Below are 18992 nucleotides of genomic sequence, written 5' to 3' on the forward strand. Positions count from 1 at the left end.
GCAGACTATACTGAATAATAAAGTGTATTGTATATTAATATGTTTTCGAAATTTTTCGTTCGGCATTAGGCCTCTTCTATTCGCCACTTTTCTGTTCGGCTTACTTGACGAAAAATTTGCATGTGAAAGCAACAAATTATTGAGCAACATCACCGCTAGCGAATAACTGGTACAACTCACTATTTTACAAACAAATGTAATTTTAGACAGCTCTCGCCCAGCGCTGCGAAGATATGGTATACCAGTTCGTTCATCTATTCTCCACTTCCTAACACTAGACGAAAAGAACCTATTTATATCGTTTTTCTGTTACAAGAAAGCGAGTAACTTTTTTCCGCTCCGCTATACAAGCTCCCCTTTGAGCTACTGTTCATGAATATTTAGTGAAAAATAGCATTACTTATTTATCTATGCATGTTTTTAGTAATAAAGGAAATTCATGTGTCAGTCTAGTTGAGGAAAAAGTTGACGACTTCATTAACTTGAATAGAGTTTGAATGTGTCGATTTTTAGAATTTGGTCCGAACTAAAAGATTCACCAGTGACGAGGCGCTGAAAAAAGCCATTGTCCGCGAGTGAGCCAAAATACCATTCGGGCAGGTTGCGATTCGTTTCTGAACCGTCTGAAGGCCATAGTCAAGGCAAAAGATGGTCATATCAAGCAAAATTAAATTGATACTTAATTTTGTACTATTTTCACACATTTTTTACATTGAACTGAATAAAAGTAATTTTCCTAACTAAATTGATGGCCTTTTTAATTAGTAACACTTCGAGTACTAGACCCTGTATTTGAATTAAATGAAAATTGCGCCACCTAATAATCTGAGAATAACACTGACTTTTTATAGGCATTGTCTGTTTATCGTTTTTACCTTGATTGGTTGAGATTGCAAAATGTTGAAAAATTCGCATATTTTTTGTCATCACATTAAGTAGAATCAACAAGGAACAAAGTTTAACAGTGCTTTTTTTTTGGTTTTGTAAGGTGTACTTAAGTTAATTTTTTAATTTAATTTTATGGCAAGTACAGACTTTAGCCCGTAGCAGGCATTGCGTCATAATCATCTAATTGCACAGGAAGAAGAAAATATATTTTAATTATTCACTGTTTTTAGTTACGCACGCGTACTTAATTCCATGCACATACAGGCATATAAATATAGGTATAAGTACATACTTCCGTATAAGAACTTAATTTTTTTCAATTTTCCAGGTAACTGTGTTTTTACTTCTATACACTGAATAATTTATAATAATATTATTCAATTCGTGTTGTGAGTTTCTGAAAAAAATCAGTATTCTCATTGGTATGTACTAACTTGTAATTACTTCTACAATATATTCACTTACATATGTATGTATGTACGAATATGTAGCATGATTGCTGGTTTAGAAATGATATTTATTTTCTAACAGCAATTTTTTCAGATTTTTTTTATGAAATCTATTAGCTCTCATTCTTTTAATTACACATTTCTTAGTTCATAATTGTTGAAAAGATTTACAAGAGTCGAGTTATCACCCCAAATCGAATTTTCATTTCTACTATTAAAAATATGTATCGGTATAGGTATAGGTAGCGTGAAGGGAAATAATTTTGCGCGTTATTACTAAAAAACGTTTTTGTGGTCTGATTTGGCTCGTGTCTTCTATCTTCCACATACATGACTACATAAATAACAAAATCAATTGCCGCTGTTTGCCAGTGTTCGGACTTTTTTTTTCGTTTAGTGGTAGAATTTAAAAAAAATAGTGGTAGATTTATGAAAAAAGTGGTAGATTTAAGGTAAAACTTAAATATGCTTTATTTATTTAATAACAAACATAAATATAATATTTCACATAAGATTTCGTAAAAAAAATTTGTACTTCAGTTTTTTAAAGCTATTATAACCATATAAATATAAAAAACTTATGCTTTTGGAACAAAATTTCCATCTATATGCTTGAAGATATTAAGTTTCTGGAAAAAATATATATTTCTTGACCATCACACATTTCTTGTTTCGGTTTTTATAATTTTCACCATTGAAAACAAACGTTCGGCTGCCGCGCTACTATGTGGCAAAACTGCCAAATTGCACATGTACTTACTTAAATTGCTAAACATAAACTCACTATAAATATTTTCCTCCTTGCTTAAAGTTTCTATCCTCGGAAGATATCCTTTTCGAATATATCTTTAGTTTTTTCTTTGCTGAAAACAATGAAAGATCTCCATTCATTGTTTAATATTTCTTCCGAAAATCCAAGAAATGGAAATTCCTTAAACAAGGGTAAAATAGTTGGCATATCGCCTTTTTGAATTTTAAAAGGGTTAAAATATTCAAGTAATTTTAATCTTTCGCTTTTAAAGTCAAACCTTTTTAATAATTCGTCACATAGGCATAAATAATACTTATATTACGTAGATCGTTTTTTATTTCATTAACATTCACTGCATTCATATGCTTTTTAGTATTAGCATGCCGGTCTAATAATGTTACATCATTTGCAAGAAACGTTTTGCAATATTTACAGAATGCTTTAAAGTCTGCATTTTCTAATCATTCCCGACCATCTTCCCATTCCTGCTTGTATTTTTGATTGTACTTAGATTTCTTTTTTGTCTGCTCATTATTATTTGACGACTCAGTCGTTGCAGGCACGTTTTCTGCAGTATATTTTCTAAAGAAGTTTGTATTTTATATTTCTGTACACAAATCTCAATATTAAAAAAGTTTACCTTTTTAGGAATTTCTCCATCTTCAACAAATACGAAAACGCAACAATATTAAATGAGTGGCGCAAAATTATGTGTCAAACGTCACTGTTGCCAACATCATTCATTGCGCAAAGTATTTGACGATATATTAAAGTGCTGCCAGCCCTGTTTCTTTTTTTAGTAGAATAAAGGTTCTAATATAATATTGTAATTCATAACATATAATAATATTTTGGAAAATAGTGTGTGAAAAAGATTGACTTCTTCAAAAGTTGAAAAAAGTGGTAGATTTTTAAGCTTGCGTGGTAAAAGTGGTAGAAATTCAAATTTTCAGAAAAAAGTGGTATATCTATCACTTTAGTGGTAGAAGTCCGAACACTGATCATCACTTAAGAACTACCCAACCGGTCTGCCACTTTTTTCGTTTTTTTGGACGTGTACAAACGAGCATTAAAAGGACTTGATCGACTATTGAAAATTTGTGCAATAAAACAATCAGAATTTTTTTTTTAAGTTTACACGCCAAACGCTTCCAGTATTCCAAGATCAACAGCTGATGAAATATAAGCTGCCATTAGTGGTGCCGAACCTTAGCCATATCCGTAACTATAGCAATCAGCTGATCAAGCATATGGGCATCACTGTAAATGATTACAGATGCACATGGTTTTTCCCCGTAACCGTGAACAGCTGTGAAATACTTTACATTTTTTTTTTGATATTTGCGATAAAAATTTGGATATTAGAAATGAACGACGAAAAATTAATTGACTTAGTAGAAAATTATCCATGTTTTTATGACAAAACGCAAATGTTGTCATTAATTCTATTTAAATATCAGCTGTTTATGGTTACGGCAAGACTTATCGACAAATGCTGTAATATTGTAGCTATGACTTGTACTTGCCTGATGTCATTGAATTTATTAAGATGAAAACTATCCTGTTAATAACGAATATGTGACGTACGTCGCGTTACAAAATATATGTATAATAATATAAATATTGTATAATCAAAAGTCATGAAAAAATAATAGCATCAGAAATATGCAAATTCAGGAGCGCCGTAAAATCCAAAAAAATATTATTTACGTTTGTATAGAAACTTTTTGTTTTGGAAATGAACTTCACTCCTCGAATGAGAAAAGTATTTGGAAAATGAACATTCATTATATGGTATGTATGTATGTATAGCTACATCGATGACATATCAATTGTGAGTTGCATTACAAAATGATTTGTTCACCGCTAAAACAGGATTCAGCCACCTAATTGGTTGCCTAACTGCTTATTTATAACTGTTGAGTGTTCATGAGTCGACAAACCAATGCCTTTGTTTGTTTGCACGCCAGAAAACAAAATAAAAAATATGAGTATAGTTTACCATGAAGTTTTGTAAACAAAACCAAAGAAATTTAAGGCATCTTCGAATCGCCAAGCATTAACAAGTGGAATAGATGAAGCAGCTGGTATAAATGAACATATCTTGGCAGCGCTGGAATAGAGCTGCCTAAAATGACATTAGTTTGTAAAATAATGAGTTATACCAGTTTTATGAGATGCAATCATACTCGCCAGCGGCGAATCTTGCTCGATAGGTTGTTGTTGCTGTCACATGCAAATTTTTCCTCAAGTGAGTAGAGCCCAGAGACAGCAAGTAGAGTTTCATTTCATCACCAAACGAAATGCTTACACTGTACCGTCAATCTCAATAAATTCAAGTTGCTAGGTTGAAGGAAGATGTGATCAAGAAAATTTTAGATGGCACGAGATTTACCGAGTACTGCTGATTTTAAATAAATAAATCTCCTTCGAGTAGAGCAGGTAGGCTTTCCAAATAAAAATTAAATACACTTTATTAACTAATAAATATATGCAAAAGTCATAAAAGCAATGATTACCCGGCGGGAAAAACTTAAACAAATTATAGTTTAGAATTAATACGATTGCGCCAATTGCGAACCACTTCCCTACTTAGTTCGCTTGTGAACGTCTTGTGTAGGCATTGGTAACACTTGAATTTTAGCATAATTAATTTTACAGACAAATATTTTCATACTCGTACCAAATTTGAATCCTAAAGTATCCTATTTAGAAGCTCTGTTTGGACTTTTCTTTAGGTGGGTTTAGGATATGTCGGTGAAAGAAGGCATATTTTAAAGAATAATTTTTGTATATAGAGGGACCGCCATCTATCGTTACGGACTTGAACTAGGTATTATTTGAAGAATGGTAACACTTAGCTGTCATCTGATTTGACAGAAAATTAGTTTTATTTTTCCGCTGAACGAAAATTTTTGTTCCGAGAAATTGAAGAGGAGGATATTGGTGGCATTTGGCTCCAACAAGATGGCGCTACTTACCACTCAGCGAATGCTACGATCAATCTTTTGCGCACTGTCTTCGAAGATCGCATTATCAGTCGAAATTCTGATATCGTTTGGCCGCCTCGGAGCTGCGATTTGACGCCGTTGGATTATTATCTTCAATTGATGCACTGAAGACCAACATACGCCATGTCATAGCTGAAATACCGCCGCATACAATCGAAAATGTGTTGAAAAATTGCACCGATCGTATGGGATGGTGCATGGCTAGCCGAGGCAGCCATATGAATGAAGTTGTGTTCCATCATTAACCGGAAGGATTGTGCTTCAAAATAAAAGGAACAGTTTGGAAAAATATTGAGTAGTTTCTTTTTTATAGCATTTTTAATTCCGTAAAGTTATATGACGGACCCTTTGCAAACAGTTTGAGTATATTCAGTAAATTTCTATATGATATTTACATTTGGATGTATAAATTTATATTAATAATTGGCGTTTACACTCTTTATGGGATGTTTGGCAGAGCTTCTCATTCTATTTATGGGGTACGTCTTAATATTTTTTCATAAATGGAGGAACCTACAGCCGACACTATGGGATTTCGTGTGCCATTAAAAATGTTGGGAAAAGCATATGCCAACTGCTCTTTATCAAAAACACGGGTCTATGAGTGGTATAAGGATTTGCCAGAGGGCCGAGAAGTCGTGGAAGATTTGCCCCGATCTGGTCATCGACAAAGTCAAAGAAATAGTACTGGAAAACCATCATTTAAGTTTAAGGGAGGTGGCCCGTGACCTTAGCGTCTCTCACGTATCAATTCGCACCATTTTACACCATCAATTGGACATGAGACGCGTGGCAGCTCGACTAATTTCAAGAGAGTTGAATTTCTTTAAAAAAAATTCATCGGGAAAAGGTAGCTGAAGACATGCTTGAGCAAGTGAATTCGCGCCCACGTTTATCCAGCGCATCATAACAGGTAATGAGACGTGGGTATATGAGTTTGACATGCAAACCAGTCTGCAGGCGGCTGAATGGCGCTACCCACATGAGCCGAAACCCAGAAAACCACGTCAATCGGTAAAAGTCATGCTTCTCGTTTTCTTTTATTGACATGGTGTTATGCACTCGGGACTCTTTCCCAATGGTACTATGGTAAATAAAGAATACTATTTGGAAGTTATGCGACATTTGTGAGAGAATGTGCGTTGGAAACGGCCCAACTTGTGGAAAGAAACCCTGACGATTTATTTATTTTTGGCCAAAAACTCGACAAATATCATCGAACAGCCACCGTTTGCATCGGATTTAGCCCCCTATGACTTTTTACCTTTTCCCAAAACTTAAATTGCCATTCCGTGGACGCTGCTTTGAGTCGATAGAGGCCATTCAGAAGAATTCGCTGAAGAAGTTTTGGTGAGAGCAAAATTTTGAAAAACAACGCTTTGCTGAATATTCAGGCTTTCGCATCTCTGCATTTCCAACGGGACTACATTATTTTAGGATATTATACATTATATTTACTACTACATTATATTTAGGATGTTTGAGCAGCTTCCGCTTAAATTCACTCCTGTAAACGCAAATATGTAAATATGCAGCAAGTTGCATTTTTGTCTATCATTTTATTTGCAGATCGCGATCAACGCATCGCATCAAGCTATTCCAATAAGGGCGACTCCACAAGTTACCGAGCAACAAGGCGCAATAGATGCTTAACCATACCACACCGGTGTGCACCAACAAACCTTCAACCCGTCCATGTTGGCGTACGGTTAGCTTTGACGAAACGCAGGTGCATGCTGCATTGAACATTTCGGCAGCGAAAGCTGTTAGCTGAAAAATGAGTAAAGTATACATAATAAGGTTGGTAAATTTTATTATTTACAATAATAAATGCATTTATTAAATTTAAACTTATTCAAATTTAACTGGGTTTCAAAATGATTGGAATAATTTATTATGTTGACATCTGATGCACATCGTTGACGCACGCGCAATGATGAGAGTTGCTCAACTTGGCACTTGAGTTTAGCGTTCGCGTTGCTCAACTTTGGCCATGTGAATGTCTTCATATAGATGTGTGTATTCATAGTTAGCTATCGAAGCGGCGCCAACGTCAAAGTTGTATGCAGACGGCCATTAAAGCTCAAATAAATAAGCACGTCATTCCTGGTTTCTTCGATTCCCGCATTCTTCCTATGCTAATTCTACTTCAAGGACTGATGTCTAGGTTCAGTGGCAGCAGAATGAATTGTCGAACTTCCGTTTATCCCTAATTGATGACAGTTGCAAACCTCTATTAGGGCTTCCTGGACTAATGCTCAGCTGAGAACTTCCATAAGCGCAAGTCAGTCCTAGACAGTCCCATGCTGATCAAATAATATATTGTGATTGACTTAATGTAAAAGGGAAAAAATAAAAGGGACAATCGATAATTCGAGATCGAGATTTCATCCAGATAAACAATAGATTAAATATTCTGGCTATAATTCTCGTCACCAAGCTTATTAAGTCTGAAGTTTTTTTCTATGGGCTTAAAGTCAATATTTGATATTATTACAATATTTTTCGTTTTCAACAATATTTAACAAAACATAATGCTAAATTAATAATAACTAAATTAGAAATCCAATTTAAAACCAGTCAATGCGAGCACTTTTTCAATCTCAAAATTATATAGTAGTATTTATTGCAAATAAAATATATAAAAAACTACAAAATTTGATAATTACTTATTCCAAAAACTTATTAAAAAACTATAATATTCACAATAATTTAACCACAATGGCATAAGCGGTCTGATGATTTATTTTTCGTGCAAACAATTGAAAATTATATACATATGTATTATACATAAATCGCTTTTATACTCTTTTGCGGTGCTTGACCGAGCTTTTCCTCCTATTTGTGGAGTGATTTCTGTTCCACAAATGGAGGGACCTACAGTTTAAAGCCGACTCCGAACGGCAGATGGTTTTGAGAAGGATATTTTTCATGGCATGAAATACAATCGGAGGTTTGCCATTACCTGAGGAGTGGCGACGGGATATGAGAAAAAAATTGCATGCACGGAAATTCGTACCCGCGCACTTCCGAATGATAGTCATGTGCCAACCATACGGCTACGGTGGCCGTCAATTACCATTAAATGCTTTGTTCAGAACAAATTCAGCTCTCCTTTTGGGTAGGGGCAAATTTTGAAAAACCCCAATTGACCCATTTAGAGTGCTCCAATCGAGTCCAAATGTATGACCGACCCCCACTAACCCCCCACCCATGCCAGTGGCACACCCCCTGGAACTCCCCTGGGTGGTTCCCCATACAATCATTTCAAAATATCACCATTTTTGGAAAAGAAACTAAAAAGTTCGACCCAAATTGGGGGACATCAGAATTCGTTTTAGAGGTATGGTTCCTTCGGCAAAGTTTCTTATTTTGATCCCTAGAATATGATTTTCACAGAGCAATGGGCGATTTTTTTGCCTCCCCACAAAAGACACTAAAAGTTCGACCCAAATTGGGGGACATCAGAATTCGTTTTAGAGGTATGGTTCCTTCGGCAAAGTTTCTTATTTTGATCCCTAGAATATGGTTTTCACAGAGCAATGGGCGATTTTTTTGCCTCCCCACAAATCGACCCGCCCTAATGTACATCCATATAAACTTATGGTAATTAGTTAGCCCGAAAGAGATGCGAATAGTAAGTGGTAGCATACGTTTTAGAAAGATTCCCTCCACTGTCATACTCTTTTCGAACGTTTAAACTTTAAATATAGATGAAATGGTTATATATATTTCCCGATTGATATTACAAATTAATGACTGAGGAAATTAACCGAGTTCAATACAAATTATTATAGATGCTTTCCATTTCAATTCAACCGGGCTATTCGGGTCATGTTCTTCGATTTCGATGTAACTTAAATATGTTGCTCTCTGGTCAAAATAATGAGACACGTATTTTTTTGTTCGCCCGAAAAAAAATTTTTTCAAGAGTTATCGGCAATTTTGTTTTTCGCCTCAATCTCGATTTTTTTTAATTATATAAGAAAATTTTTTTTTTAATTCCCATAACATAGTCAAAAATGAACCGATTTTAATAATTCTGGGTTCAAAATGATCGTAATTACTTACACAAGCGACTTCATGTAGAAACAATTGCAAAAAAGTAGTTGAAAATTTTTTATTTAACAAAAAAGAAAAAAAATTGAAATTTTTTCAAAATTCAATATTTCAAAAAGTGTATTTTTTTTTTTTTTTATAACTTTTTCCAAATCAAAAAAACATCTCAAACTTTAATTGAGCTGCATGCCTAGTAGCTAAAATTAGTTGTTTTTAAGTAATGAATTTCTGAGTAAACACCCTGTTTCGCACTTTTTGTTTTTTGCAAAATAAAAAATTTTCAACTACTTTTTTGCAACTATTTCTACATGAAATCGCTCGTGTAAGTAATGACGATCATTTTGAACCCAAAATTATTAAATCGGTTCATTTTTGACTAAGTTATGAGCATTTAAAAAAAAAAATCTTATATTATTAAAAAAAAATCGATTTTGAGCCGAAAAACAAAATTGCCGATAAAGCTTGAAAAAAATTTTTTTCGGGCGAACAAAAAAATACGTGTCTCATTATTTTGACCAGAGAGCAACATATTTGAGTTACATCGAAATCGAAGAACATGTCCCGAATAGCCCGGTTGAATTGAAATGGAAAGAATCTATATAAGACAATTTTTTTTAATTGCTCATAACTTAGTCAAAAATACGCCGATTTGAATGATTCTGGGTTCAAAATAATCGTAATTACTTACACGAGCGACTTCATTTAGAAATAGTTGCAAAAAAGTAGTTGAAAATTTTTTATTTTGCAAAAAACAAAAAGTGCGAAACAGGGTGTTTACTCAGAAATTCATTACTCAAAAACAACTCATTTTAGCTACTAGGCATGCAGCTCAATTAAAGTTTGAGATGTTTTTTTGATTTGGAAAAAGTTATAAAAAAAAAAATACACTTTTTGAAATATTGAATTTTGAAAAAATTTCAATTTTTTTTCTTTTTTGTTAAATAAAAAATTTTCAACTACTTTTTTGCAATTGTTTCTACATGAAGTCGCTTGTGTAAGTAATTACGATCATTTTGAACCCAGAATTATTAAAATCGGTTCATTTTTGACTATGTTATGGGAATTAAAAAAAAAATTTTCTTATATAATTAAAAAAAATCGAGTTTGAGGCGAAAAACAAAATTGCCGATAACTCTTGAAAAAATTTTTTTTCGGGCGAACAAAAAAATACGTGTCTCATTATTTTGACCAGAGAGCAACATATTTAAGTTACATCGAAATCGAAGAACATGACCCGAATAGCCCGGTTGAATTGAAATGGAAAGCATCTATAATGACTGATTGCAAAATAAATGTACGATATGTAATTGTAAATGAAATGGAAACTAAGTGCTCTTTTGGATAACCGAAAGCTTTGATGCTAATGCAACCAATTAAAATGAAATAAAATATCTGTAAGTAGTGTAGTCGATGTTAAAACATGAAAAGAAGAAGGATTTGGGCCGCAACCAAACTTTATGTATTTATTTGCATACTGTAACTTCTCCTAACCTCTAATAGCCGGACAACTCCCTTGAGCGGGCACTTCCTTTTATACCAAATCTTATAACTTTAAATGTATGTATATGCATAAACATTATAGAAAAAAAAAAATTATTAAAAAAAAACAAAAACAACAACTTCATTCCCGTTATTCTAAGGAAATAGTCCAATTACGTTCTATATACCATAGAAGAGTAGGGTAAAAGTGATAGAATTAAAACAGTATTTTGTTCTGTGAGTATTTTGTTCGGCATGAGTCACTCGACTCAGCTTGTGGAGATGACTTGTAATCTGCAGTGACCCTTTGAAAGGTTTATAAAATGTTTAAATATTTAGGGTTTGGGATCTCCCAGAAAGGTCTCTGTATGTCGAAGTACTTCAGTTAAGTGTCAGTGCAGGTCATGCGGGCCTTACTCTCTTCTTCTGAGTTATTCAATGGAGTTGAGTATTGGTGTAGTTACAACTATTATTAATAACCAATTTAATTTATATAAGAAAGTTTCGTAAGTTTTGCAAAGTTTGTTCAGTATTTAATTGAAGTGAAACTTGAAATTTTATCTTTTCATTCAAACCCGCGAATATTTGTTGTGCCATATAATTTGAATATCAGCGGCAGGCATCGAACTTTTACTCAATAATCAAATTTAAATACACTTCAGCACACCACGACCGCTACACTGACGCTTCGATAAAAACCAATTATTACGAAATAATTCATTTACAATAAATTCTCACTATATTTAGTATTTCAAATTATTTTATTTGCAACGTTTGACGTCCATCAACAATTACCGGCGGACATGAAGGGACATATATTTTGTGCAATAATCATTGGCAGCTTTTTTATTGCAAGTAATTCAATATTAGTTTCTCTGCAAATTTTACTCACGAGGATATATTTTTTGCCCCGCCGTATACTTGTGTAGATTGCTGTAAGGCCTAGAGTGGAGTTTAGCAACACCGAATGCATTGTTACCGATAGGTCGTACGTCTACTTCGAAACATGCAGAATAAAGGCAATTAATCGCACTTACAAATACTTTTCAATGCGTGCAAAATTTCCTAGACATGAGCCTGTTCACAATATTTCGGTGCGTATACTCATATTACAAAATATTTTAATTTTTCAAATTAAATTAACAAATTCTTCAATATTGTAGATGACTTTTGCTTTGCTACGAAAAGCTAACGGTTATAAGCCTTTTTTATATAATTTCACTGTCGACGCATGTAAATATATGAAGAAGCGTAATAATCCCGTTATTAATTACTTTCATGGCTGGTTCGAGAAATACTCTACCATAAATAGAACTTGTCCATATGGGCCGGTAAGTCAATACTTGTATATGTAACAAGTTTGATATTTTTTGGATGTGTAAACATCTTATCATTCGGTATGGGCTAAATCACGGCGAATTGAGTACTGAAGGTGGTGTCTTCCCAAAACAGTTAGTTTACTTTTCGCGATTTTGATCTGACATCAGTTCCCTTATCAATACCAAACCAACCAACAAAACCAAATTCAGTGAATGGTTTGCTAATATTGTGATTTGTGAGATATAAACTAAACAAACTAATGAAAACAAATTGCCGCGTGTTAAATTGTGAACGCACAAATAATGCAAAGCCTCCAAATGCTGTTTTTTCGTTTTCGTGCGGAGGACGCCGTGGCAAGAAGTGTGGTTGTGTGTGTACATATATATTTGCATTTTTCCATTCCTTTCCATTCCTCTTCACGAACAAGTAATTCCCCTTCCTTTTGTTTCTTCCACAGTGAATTCGTAACACGCAACCTTGTATTCTATCATTCGTGAAAAAGGAAAAAGTGCGAGCTATGTTGAACAGCCGACATGCCGTTGGAGCTAGACCCGTACGACGATGGTAGAAATATTATTTTTTTTATTTTTCAGTATAGTCTCCCTGAGCATCAATACACTCGCTCCAACGAGATTCCAATTTATGAATTCCATCCCTGAAGTGAGAATCTGGAAGGGCTGCATGATATGCTTCCACACCTGTTATGACTCTTCATTTGATAAAAAAAACGCGTTCCATGCATGAATTTTTTAGGTCTAGAAGCAGAAGAAAGTCGCTAGGGGTCAAATCTGGTGAATACGGTGGATGCTCCAACAATTCGAACTTTGATTCATGGATTTTAGCCATTGGTGCTAACACCTTCTTGGCAGATTTCTGGGCACGAACCCGTTCCGGAGCCGAAGAGCCAGGTTCCTGTTTTGATTTAGGATCATGATGAAAAACCCAAGTCTCATCCATAGTGATGAATCGACGCACAAAATCCACTTTTTTTTCGAAAACGCTCAAAACGTTGCGCATTCGAATGTGTTTTCGCTCCATTATTAGCGAACGCGGCACCCATTGTGCACACAGCTTTCTGAAATCCAATACTTCAGTCAAAATATTGCTCAATGAGATGACTAAATCTCTTTCAGTCACTAGACGATTTTCCAATACGATATCCTTTATTTTTTCTACGATTCCTAATGTTGTTGCTGTTTGTGGACGTCCTTGACGTGGATCGTTTTCAAAGCTTGTATGACCACGTTTAAATTCAGCAACCCATCTTTTTATTGTACTAATTGATGATGATCATAAATTTAGCAACGTCCTCTCTTATCAAACCGCTAAACTAATTGAACAACCTGGTAGTAGAATACTAAGAAGCAGTAGAGCAGCTGATTTGATTTTTTAATTCGCCTTATTTCAGGGCACTAAGTATATAATTCTAAGCAAATAAGCTTTTATGTTTAACCTAATCTATGTAACTGAATCACACAATGCTTCACCGAGTCGTACATACCATGTTTATACCTTAAATTTCATATATTTACTATATTACTATATTTACTATATTACTAATCGATTTAATTGCAGCAAGATGAAATCGTTGATAAATTGCCTATAAGTTACATTAACCATATGGCAACCGAAATTCTACCTGTACCAAATGGTGAATATGTTTTTCATACAAGTTGGTTTTTTTACCAGACAAAGGTGGCCATTGTTAAGCTATTTTTTCAAATTCTATAGAAAATGTAAAGTGTATTTGAAAGAAAAATAACAATGATGAATATATTGAGTATACAAATATAGAAGTTGTCATTTCACTGAGTTTGAATACAATCCGTCGAGCATTTTCCTCACCTTTCGGTGAGCAAATGGGTTCTGTGTCGAAAAAGCTCATTTCTGGTCTTTTGATGCGCGGTGCACCTATTGACAAAATGTTTGCCCTCTTCGTAAGAACGGAAATGTTGCACAGGCACAACGGCAAAATTCAACATCGATTGTAACAGGAGAAGGTTGGGCTAAAAGTTTCCATTTCAGTGCTTTTAACTGAAAGTCCATATTCAGCTATTTATTATATGTAAAATAATTATTTATTGTTATTTTAATTGTTATTCATTTTTTTTTTTTTTTTGTTTTTTGTTATAAAGAACTAACGACCTAAACAAAATGCGGTCGTGCATTGCCATCCTGGAAATTAAATTTGCCAACAACTAACATAGTTTGGTAGGTCTTTGGTTTCAAGTCATCGCTACAAGTTAAGCTTGCTGCCCACGCAATTAGTGGCTTATGGAAAGAGCGTCTTGGGATATATTTTTTTAGAATCTATATAAGTATTTTTAAGTTGTCTTATTAACACGAACTAGTCAACAACTACCACATCTAGCGGGAAACTGCTGGACTGGTGCGCTGGTTCGAAGACGGTTTCGCCGTGAAATGGAAGTTGCTTCGAACACTCCCTTAGTTGACGCGAGTTCCATTCAAGGCTAACACGGCCGCAGCTTTCGAATTTGGTGGGTGTTTTTGCCGGGCTTTGTCCATTGGGTATGCTTGTGGTGAAACTTAAGATTACTTCAAGTTCTTTAGGCAGAAGCTATCTGGAGGGTGAAGTGGAGTCATCTCAGCGCCTTCTTCCCAGCTACCCTGCTCTCATCGGACTAAAACTCAGGCATTTGTGTTCTCATTTTTTTGGTACACCTGCAAATATAGCAAGTTTGAATATTATATTACACATTTAAATGATTTCATCAGTAGCTAGAATCGGCTAATACAAATTTAATTGGCCACGGTTGGTCGTGATCCACGAACCCAAAGCTCTTGCTTCCTTTTTTCCACCTGTTTGGTTATTTTCACTCCGCTTTTCCATTGTATGGCATCACGAATATTTATGGTTTAAAATGTATACACTGGTGCTCAGACCGCATTCACTTAGAGTCAAAAATATTGACTAGTGATTTTTATCTTTTTAACGGCTTATTGGGTATGGAAATAAGTTTGCGCTCTCGTAAAAGATGTGTCGCTGCTGATACTACTTTTGTGTTCGCTCTAGTAATATACTGGTGATTCGAAGGTGGTTATGTGAGGTAGTAGTTAACATTCATTTGAAGCGTAATTATCCTTTGTTATCTGACGTCAAAAATATCTACGTTCATCCCGAAAAACCAGCATTTGCAGGAAGTCATGCTTCATTATTATCTTTTAAAGAAAAGTGCAGCTGAAACGTGTCATATATTGGTCGATATTTGCGGGAATATATATATATTATATATATAATAGGCGCGTACACCCTTTTTGGGTGTTTGGCCGAGCTCCTCCTCCTATTTGTGGTGTGCGACTTGATGTTGTTCCACAAATGGAGAGACCTACAGTTTTAAGCCGACTCCGAACGGCAGATATTTTTATGAGGAGCTTTTTCATGGCAGAAATACACTCGGAGGTTAGCCATTGCCTGCCGAGGGGCGACCGCTATAAGAAAAATGTTTTTCTTACTTTTGATGTTTCTCCGAGACTCGAACCGACGTTCTCTCTGTGAATTGCGAATGGTAGTCACGCACCAACCCATTCGGCTACGGCGGCCGCCAACGGGAATCACGTTCCATCAAATCAACTGGTAAAGAGTTATTTCAACGCTTCCAAAGTGGCAATTTTCACGTGAGTGATAAAGATCGCAAAGGGGCACCGAAAAAATTCAAAGATACTTAACTACAGCAATTATTAGATGAAGGCGCATGTCGAACCCTTGATGATATGTCTAAAGAGTTGGATGGTGATAGTTCAACCGTCGTCAATGGTTTGCGTGCAATGGGAATGGTTCAGAAAGCAGGTAACTGGGTTCCACATCAATTGAAGGAAAGGGATATCGAGAGACGTTTGGTGACGTGTGAGATGCTTTTTGAACGGCAGAAAAAAAAGTGTTCTGCATCGCATCGTCACTGGCGATGAATAATGGATCTATTATGAAAACCCTAAGCGTCGAACATGTTGGAGCCTACCAGGTGAACCAGGTCCAGTGAAAAAAAAAATCCATGCTTCAAAAGTTATGTTGTGAATCTGGTGGCATCAGAAGGGTGTCATCTATTATGAACTCCTCAAACCATCTGAAACCATCACTGGCGATTGTTACCGACTGCAGATAATGCATTTGAATCGAGCTCTCAAAGAAAAGCGGCCGGAATGGGTCGGTAGACATGACAAACTGATTTTGCTCCATGACAACGCCAGGTCACACGTTGCTAAATCGGTCCAGAAATATTTAGAGGGACTGTATTGGGAAGTCTTGCCCCGCCCTCCATATTCCACATTGCACCTTTGGATTACCAACTGTTCTCATCAGTGTAGTCAGCCCTTATTGGAGAACGGTTCACCACTTACGAGAGCATCGCAAATTGGGTCAATGAACTCTAATTTTTCATCAGAGGAATCCGTATTCTGCCTGAAAGATGGAGTAAAGGTGTAGCTTCCAATGGCACATAATATCATGTATTATTTAATTGTTCAAATAATTCGTAACTTTAGCTAAGAAATCACGGAAACTTTAACCCACTCCTAATAAATTAATCATTTTTTAATATGCTGTAAATAACATGTCAATGAAACAAAGTCAACATTTCTAACTCATCGAAAGTTTCGATAATATTTATGAGAAGTATAACCTTGGAACATTAGTAATTTTAATGATTTTTTTCAATTTTCAAAGAGTTTTATCCAAAGTATCACTTTGAAACTGGCATAATTAAAATTAGTAATACGTCTAAAAATTCATTTTAATTTATCCATTCCATTACAATGCAAATTATTTTCCATTGTGTACGTACTCAGGGAAGTTTTCTATATTTTTTGGATAAGTTAGATGGCGCGGAAGTTGAGCTATTTAGTTATGATATTTTTTTCCAATTTGAGACTACAATAAACGAAGTCATGTCAAGCGATTCCATATCAAGTGGCACAAGTATTTCGTAGGTAGTAGGACTAGGAATGACTCCTCCGCCTTCACTTAGTGTTTCCAACTGATGATGGTTAGTACGAGAAAGGAACTACTAATGCGCTTTGTTAAACTCATGCGGCGTTTTAATGCTACTTGGGGATCTCCAGTATGGTACTTCAACCATTTCACCTACAATAAAAATTTGACTGTAATTTTGGAAAAAAATTATAACTTTGAGATTTATTCATTTTTGAAAATTTTGGTAGAGTTTTTCCAAGTGAGCTATCTTCCGTTTTTATTTCGATTTTTATTTTTTAAGATAAAATACATTAAACTTTAAAATAAACAATTTTATGGAAAAAAGTTTTGGGATACATTTTTTGGTCATTTTTAGAAAACAAGAAATTTTTTTTATCTTTACCATTAGTAGCTGGGACTAAGCTCAGTAAGCTCTGAAAATTTCATAGTGCGGCTCCCATATATTTTTGAGTTATATTCAAATAAGTAAAGCAAGCATGTGAAGCATTCAGTAGCGGCACTTTGGTGGATTTTCAAACGCATGGGTACGTATGCTATTGGCTTTCTGGGTTAGATGAGATGGTTAAGTAAGGAATGATTTCATGCTGCTTAGAAATATAAGGAAAATATTTCTTATTTCTGTTTTGGTCATAAAATTAATGTACCTAATGAATTATAAGAAAATATTTTTCTCTAATTTAAATTAAAAAAGTTGTTTTATTTTGCGACACGCTGTATTTTCAGTTCAGTGCTAGAAATCGTGTTCCTTTTTTGACCGTGCTCACAATTTTTGCTTAATTGCTACACATCTGCCAATTCGAATGAAGCTAATTTTAATGCTTAATTGCTTGCGGAAACAAAAACTTTAAACTTCTTTAAATTAATGCATGCATATAAAACATACATACTCGTACATATTATATATGAAACACTCAATCAATATAATGAGCAAAATAGTAAACTCTTCAGCCCATTGAAATTAAAATTTGAGTAAGTCAGAATAAGTTGCTGTTTATATGTGTATACATATATTACATACCTGCATATTTATACTCGCATATAATATATTAAACTAAGTAAATTGTGTTTTAATTATTAGTTAAATATGCAAAATCATATGAAAAATTTCCAACAAATTCAAGCCCCGTGGGTAAATCTATTAGTGCCTAACTACTATGAAATGCAGCGCAGCTCATTTTTTAGCTCCTTCTTCATTTTGTTCATTAGCTGATTATACTAAAACTTGGTCACAATGTAGACATGAAATGAAAGACATTAAAGAACACTTTACCCCCTACCAGTTTAGACGGGTCAAAAAATCGAAATTTTTTTACTACTCAAGAATATGTGGTAAAAATTTTAAAAGGAAATTCGCATTATTCCCGATTCTATGAACACTTAAGTGACCGCCTGTCGGTTCGGCACCGTAGCTTACGGTAGTTAGAGCGGCGTTTTTCTCGAAACCACTTTTTTCAACTGGTGTGCACTCTAGCTCAAAAAGTTATCGACCAATCGTTATGAAATTTTTGGGAGTGTTTTTTATTCAATTCTAATTTATATGAATCTAATTCAACATCCGATGAAGCGACGCTTGGAGTGTTCGAGAGAAAGATTCTGCGTAAGGTTTTTGGACCTTTGCACGTTGGCAATGGCGAATATCGTAGACGATGGAACGATGAGCTGTATGAGCTTTACGACGACATAGACATAGCGCAGCGAATAAAGATCCAGCGGCTTCGTTGGCTGGGTCATGTCGTCCGAATGGATACAAACGCTCCGGCTTTGAAAGTATTCGATGCGGTACCAGCTGGTGGTAGCAGAGGAAGAGGGCGGCCACCTCTGCGTTGGAAAGATCAGGTGGAGAAGGACTTGGCTTCACTTGGTGTGTCCAATTGGCGCCGGTTAGCACGAGAGAGAAACGACTGGCGCGCTTTGTTAATCTCGGCCAAAATCGCGTAAGCGGTTATCGCGCCAATTAAGAAGAAGAAGAATTCTTGGATTATATTATCACTAAAAATATTTTTTTAAGCAAAATATTGTAGATGAAAAAATATGGAATGAAAAAATGGCATTGTGTTCAAGCGCCTCAAAAACATGCAATTTTCAAT

The 18992-nt window shown here is 35.0% G+C and overlaps 2 protein-coding genes across 2 annotated transcripts in view; one reads left to right on the forward strand and one right to left on the reverse strand.

Moving 5' to 3' along the window:
* LOC128862182 (sodium- and chloride-dependent GABA transporter 1) overlaps positions 1–18992 on the reverse strand; it is a 166293-nt gene that overhangs the window by 108884 nt on the left and 38417 nt on the right. The gene's annotated exons all lie outside the window — the stretch shown is intronic.
* Positions 6745–13688, forward strand: LOC128861818 (uncharacterized). Its single transcript, XM_054100192.1, has 4 exons — positions 6745–6864; positions 11567–11731; positions 11801–11968; positions 13533–13688. The coding sequence occupies exons 1-4, from the start codon at positions 6745–6747 to the stop codon at positions 13686–13688; spliced, it is 609 nt and encodes a 202-aa protein (XP_053956167.1).

This window comes from Anastrepha ludens, chromosome 4 (assembly GCF_028408465.1).
Source record: "Anastrepha ludens isolate Willacy chromosome 4, idAnaLude1.1, whole genome shotgun sequence".
Lineage (NCBI taxonomy): Eukaryota > Metazoa > Arthropoda > Insecta > Diptera > Tephritidae > Anastrepha > Anastrepha ludens.

Excerpts from the sequence above, each read along its gene's own strand:
- LOC128861818 (XM_054100192.1), top strand. The coding sequence starts at position 6,745 with ATGCTTAACCATACCACACCGGTGTGCACCAACAAACCTTCAACCCGT. Across the intron at positions 6,865-11,566 it reads ACATTTCGGCAGCGAAAGCT|ATTGCTGTAAGGCCTAGAGT; the intron begins GTTAGCTGAAAA and ends ATACTTGTGTAG. Across the intron at positions 11,732-11,800 it reads AGCCTGTTCACAATATTTCG|ATGACTTTTGCTTTGCTACG; the intron begins GTGCGTATACTC and ends TCAATATTGTAG.